The sequence below is a fragment of the Ranitomeya imitator genome, chromosome 8, assembly GCF_032444005.1.
Source record: "Ranitomeya imitator isolate aRanImi1 chromosome 8, aRanImi1.pri, whole genome shotgun sequence".
Taxonomy (NCBI): domain Eukaryota; kingdom Metazoa; phylum Chordata; class Amphibia; order Anura; family Dendrobatidae; genus Ranitomeya; species Ranitomeya imitator.
The window spans coordinates 74,154,321-74,158,014 of NC_091289.1; the positions used below are offsets into that span (position 1 = coordinate 74,154,321).

The 3,694-nt window shown below is 42.5% G+C and overlaps 1 protein-coding gene across 2 annotated transcripts in view; it reads right to left on the reverse strand.

Moving 5' to 3' along the window:
* Window positions 1-447: 447 nt before the first annotated feature.
* Window positions 448-3,694, reverse strand: part of EP300 (E1A binding protein p300) — a 163,265-nt gene continuing 160,018 nt past the window's right edge. For both annotated transcript variants that reach the window (XM_069737084.1, XM_069737083.1), the window contains exon 31: window positions 448-3,694. This exon is cut by the window's right edge and continues 450 nt beyond it. In XM_069737084.1, coding sequence (XP_069593185.1) covers window positions 1,946-3,694 — 1,749 coding nt within the window. In that variant the 3' untranslated portion in view covers window positions 448-1,945.

Sequence of the window (3,694 nt, forward strand, 5' to 3'; positions counted from 1 at the left end):
TGCAGAGTAACCCCATAGCTGCAGGTTAATATAGTTTTTTTCATATGACAAGTTCCCTTTAAAAGGTGGAAAAAGTCCTGAAATTATTCTTGAAGATTTTTTAACATGACAAAACGTACCATTTTAAATGGGTGTGAATTTAATTTTATATCGACTGTATATGCTAGGACCTTTAACGAACATACATTCATCAATAACGTACGAGTAATGCACATTTGCTCAATCCCTAAACCAGGCAGTTTCTCTAAAACATTCATTTAATCGCTTGAGCACCAAAGTTGACCACTCTTGTTCGGAATCTTGCACATAGTTGGTGAGCATTAAGATAAAAACAGTAAGATGTAATAATCTCTTATCTACAGACTGCGTTACAGAGAAACAGCAGAACAGATTCTTGCTCAACTAAAATTACTCAGTATCTGCACCATAGAAAAGACTGCTCAGAAGTATCTGTCTCACACAGTTTATTTAACAATAAGTAATAAATGAAATGCAACAATTTGTACAGTGATTTAAATTTTGTATTTAGGAGAGCCCGGTTCATCGCATGATTTACACCATTTAACACCACGTTATCAAAAGGGGGTTGGGAGGGGGAGACATGAAAAGAGTCTCTTTCCTATTTCTCCATATATAAATTTTCCAAAGGAGATAGGATTGAACAGTTGTGATCAGCATTATGGTGAACATTGGCATTCTCCGTTCTCTTACTCAGATGTTACAGTAACATGAATGGGAAAACCAAAACTAAAAGTGTATAATAACTATTAACCTTTTCCAGAATCTACAGTCCAATAAATATAGTACATCTGGCCTGGATGGTGCAATAATATAGTAAAATAAACAAAATATTTCTTCTTGATGCCCCTTTGAAACATGTATATATAACACCATTTAGTTGCAAATACTTGCCTAACAGAATATTTTTCTGGGCTTATTTTGTAAAGGTGAAAAAAAAAAAAAGAAAAAAGGCAAAAGGGTGAAAATGTACATTATTCTTATGCCTTGTACCCAATCAGCTCCCAGCACAGAAAAGGGTGGGGCTACTTTAGTTATTTATATATAGATTTATTTATATATATGTATATATATATATTTCTTCTGTTTTAAAGCAACATTAAACCATCCTCTGAAAACCTCTGTTTGGAGCACAGCAGTCCCTTCTCACTAATTTTAAACCATTTGTGCCCTGTAATAGGGCAAATGACCATAAAAAAACCTTTCAACTGTGATTCATGATTCCTATAAATTGGAGTCAAGTATAATATAATATTTTTTTTTTACATAAAATATTATAATATATGTAATAAAATCACAGCACCTGGAAAGATTATGAGCCCTGTGTTGAGTGCAATTTGTGGCCAGTGAAAGAATTGTATCAATGTGGATTAAAGACAACTGAGACAAGGATGGCAACACAGGAAAAAGAATGGCTTTACAAAAACCGTCCAACACCAAATAAAAACAGTCAACATTTTTCATTTTCATTAATTTAAGAAAATATAAGACAAACCAAAATTCACAACATAAAAACAGATAGTCATGTTAGGTGTGTAGAAGATCAGGAGCTAGGGAATACTCTGCATCATCATCAACAGGAAGATATCGAGAGGCTGGCACAGCCACTGAAAATATATTCTTTGTAATAATAACAATAATATTAATATATGCCCCTCCCCACTCTCTGCAGGTCTTTTGTTTTACCCTTAGCACAGCGTCTCTGGAGAATTTAAAAAAAATTATGAAAAACAAATCAAAATCTGAAAATACCCACAAGCCCTTTTTCCCTCCCTCCCAAAATCCACAAAAAAGAAACACAGCTGTTCTTCAATATAAAAAGTCATTCTGAGAAGAAAATAAGTTTGTTTTTCTTTTCTGGATTTCTTACACAGTCTTAGCTGACAAAAAGAAGGATGGAAGTGCGACTTCCTTTAGTCCCCAATTCTTAGTGGATGTCTAGTGTACTCTGTGAAAGGCTGGGATTAAGGTCCGAGTTGTCAGCACTCAAACCCAGGTCAGAGATTCCCCCTCCATGAAGGCCAGCCATCTGAGATAGCATAGCTGAGGGATCTGGGCTCCCATAGTGTCCTTGATCCATAGGGTTCCCTTGTCCAACACCTACCATGGCCGGATGTGGAGAACTGTTCTGTGGAGAAACATGATGAGGGGAAGGCTGGGGCTGCATGCGTGGAGATGGGCTAGAATGAGGGGGCTGGGACTGGGGACGTGGCGATGGTACAGGCTGTGGAGAACGCACCTGGTTACTTAATGAAGGTGGAAGTTGCTGGCCTTGGAGGTGGGGCGACTGGGCAGGGCCTGGCAACATATGTTGCTGTGGACTCATAGGATTCTGCTGTGCTGGAGAGCCAATCTGCTGGTGCATAAGGCGCTGCTGAAAGGTCTGCAAACTATTGCCAGCATCTCCAGGGATTCCCTGGCTAATCTGTCCAATACTACCCTGTTGCATCTGCATATGGTGCTGAAGTCGTTGTTGCTGCTGCTGTGTATAACTGGCCATAACTTGGTGCTGCTGAAACTGATTGTGGTTCATCATTCCAGGACCAGCTCCTTGCTGCTGCTGCTGCTGTTGTTGTTGCTGCTGCTGTTGTTGTTGCTGCTGCTGCTGCATCATTTGCTGACGTCTAAGAATCATCTCTCGGAACTGTGGGGAAATTCCAGTGTGGTTCATGTTCACCTGTTGGCTCTGTGGATTCATCCCTGCTAGACCAGTTTGTGAAGGTGGGGGTTGCTGGGGTGGCTGCTGCTGAGGTGCTTGAGGTGGTTGGGACATGGTAGGCCGTGGTCCTATAGCCTGCATTGGATTTATGCCCTGTAGGCCTGCATTGGCATGAACTTGAGATGGTATTCCTGTCATGTTAACGACACCTTGTGTGGATTGGCTGCAGGCATATTTGGCTGCCCTCTGTTTGATAAAAGCTGCTAACAGTTGTGGATTAGAATGTAAGATATTCAGTACTTGCTGCTGTTGCATTGGTGAACTTGGAGACCGGAGAGTACGCAGAAGGTTTTGAAGAGCGGCAGCTTGTGGCAAGGAACCTTGTTTAACTTGGCTTGGTCCAGGAACCTGTCCCATACCTGCCTGGGGAGGCATATTTATTGATTGCCCCTGCTGTACAGGCATAACAGGTGTTCTTTGAATGTTTGGCTGCATCGTTTGGGGTTGACCAAGGCCAGTTTGTACCCATGGAGGCTGTGGCTGCTGTGGAGGCTGTTGCATGCTAGCTGGACTCATTCCAGAATCAATAAGACTTGGTGCTCGAGGACTTTGCTGTGAGTTTATTCCCATTGGCTGCATGGGTTGCATCTGGTGAGGGTTTATCATGGGCCGAGGGAAAATTTGAGTCTTTGCCATCTGCCTTTGTGTCTCGGCTGCACGCTGTATTTGCATGGCCATTTCCACAGCAGCTGGTGGAGGTCCAGGCTGCTGTGTGGACCCTCCTTGGGGTGGTATGGGGGGAGTCATTTGTCCAGCTGCCTTCCCTTGTGATATACTACTGGACGACTGGGTACGTGTTATACCATATGGAGGGATACTGTTAGGTGGCGGTGGCTGTGATGACTGTTGGGACTGGGGTTGAGGGGTCTGTGGTGTTGGAGGTTGCTGTCCAGTGGGTGTTGTTGGGCCAGCAGAATTTGGTGACGGGAGTCCTTGTTGGGGGCCAACCACACCTGT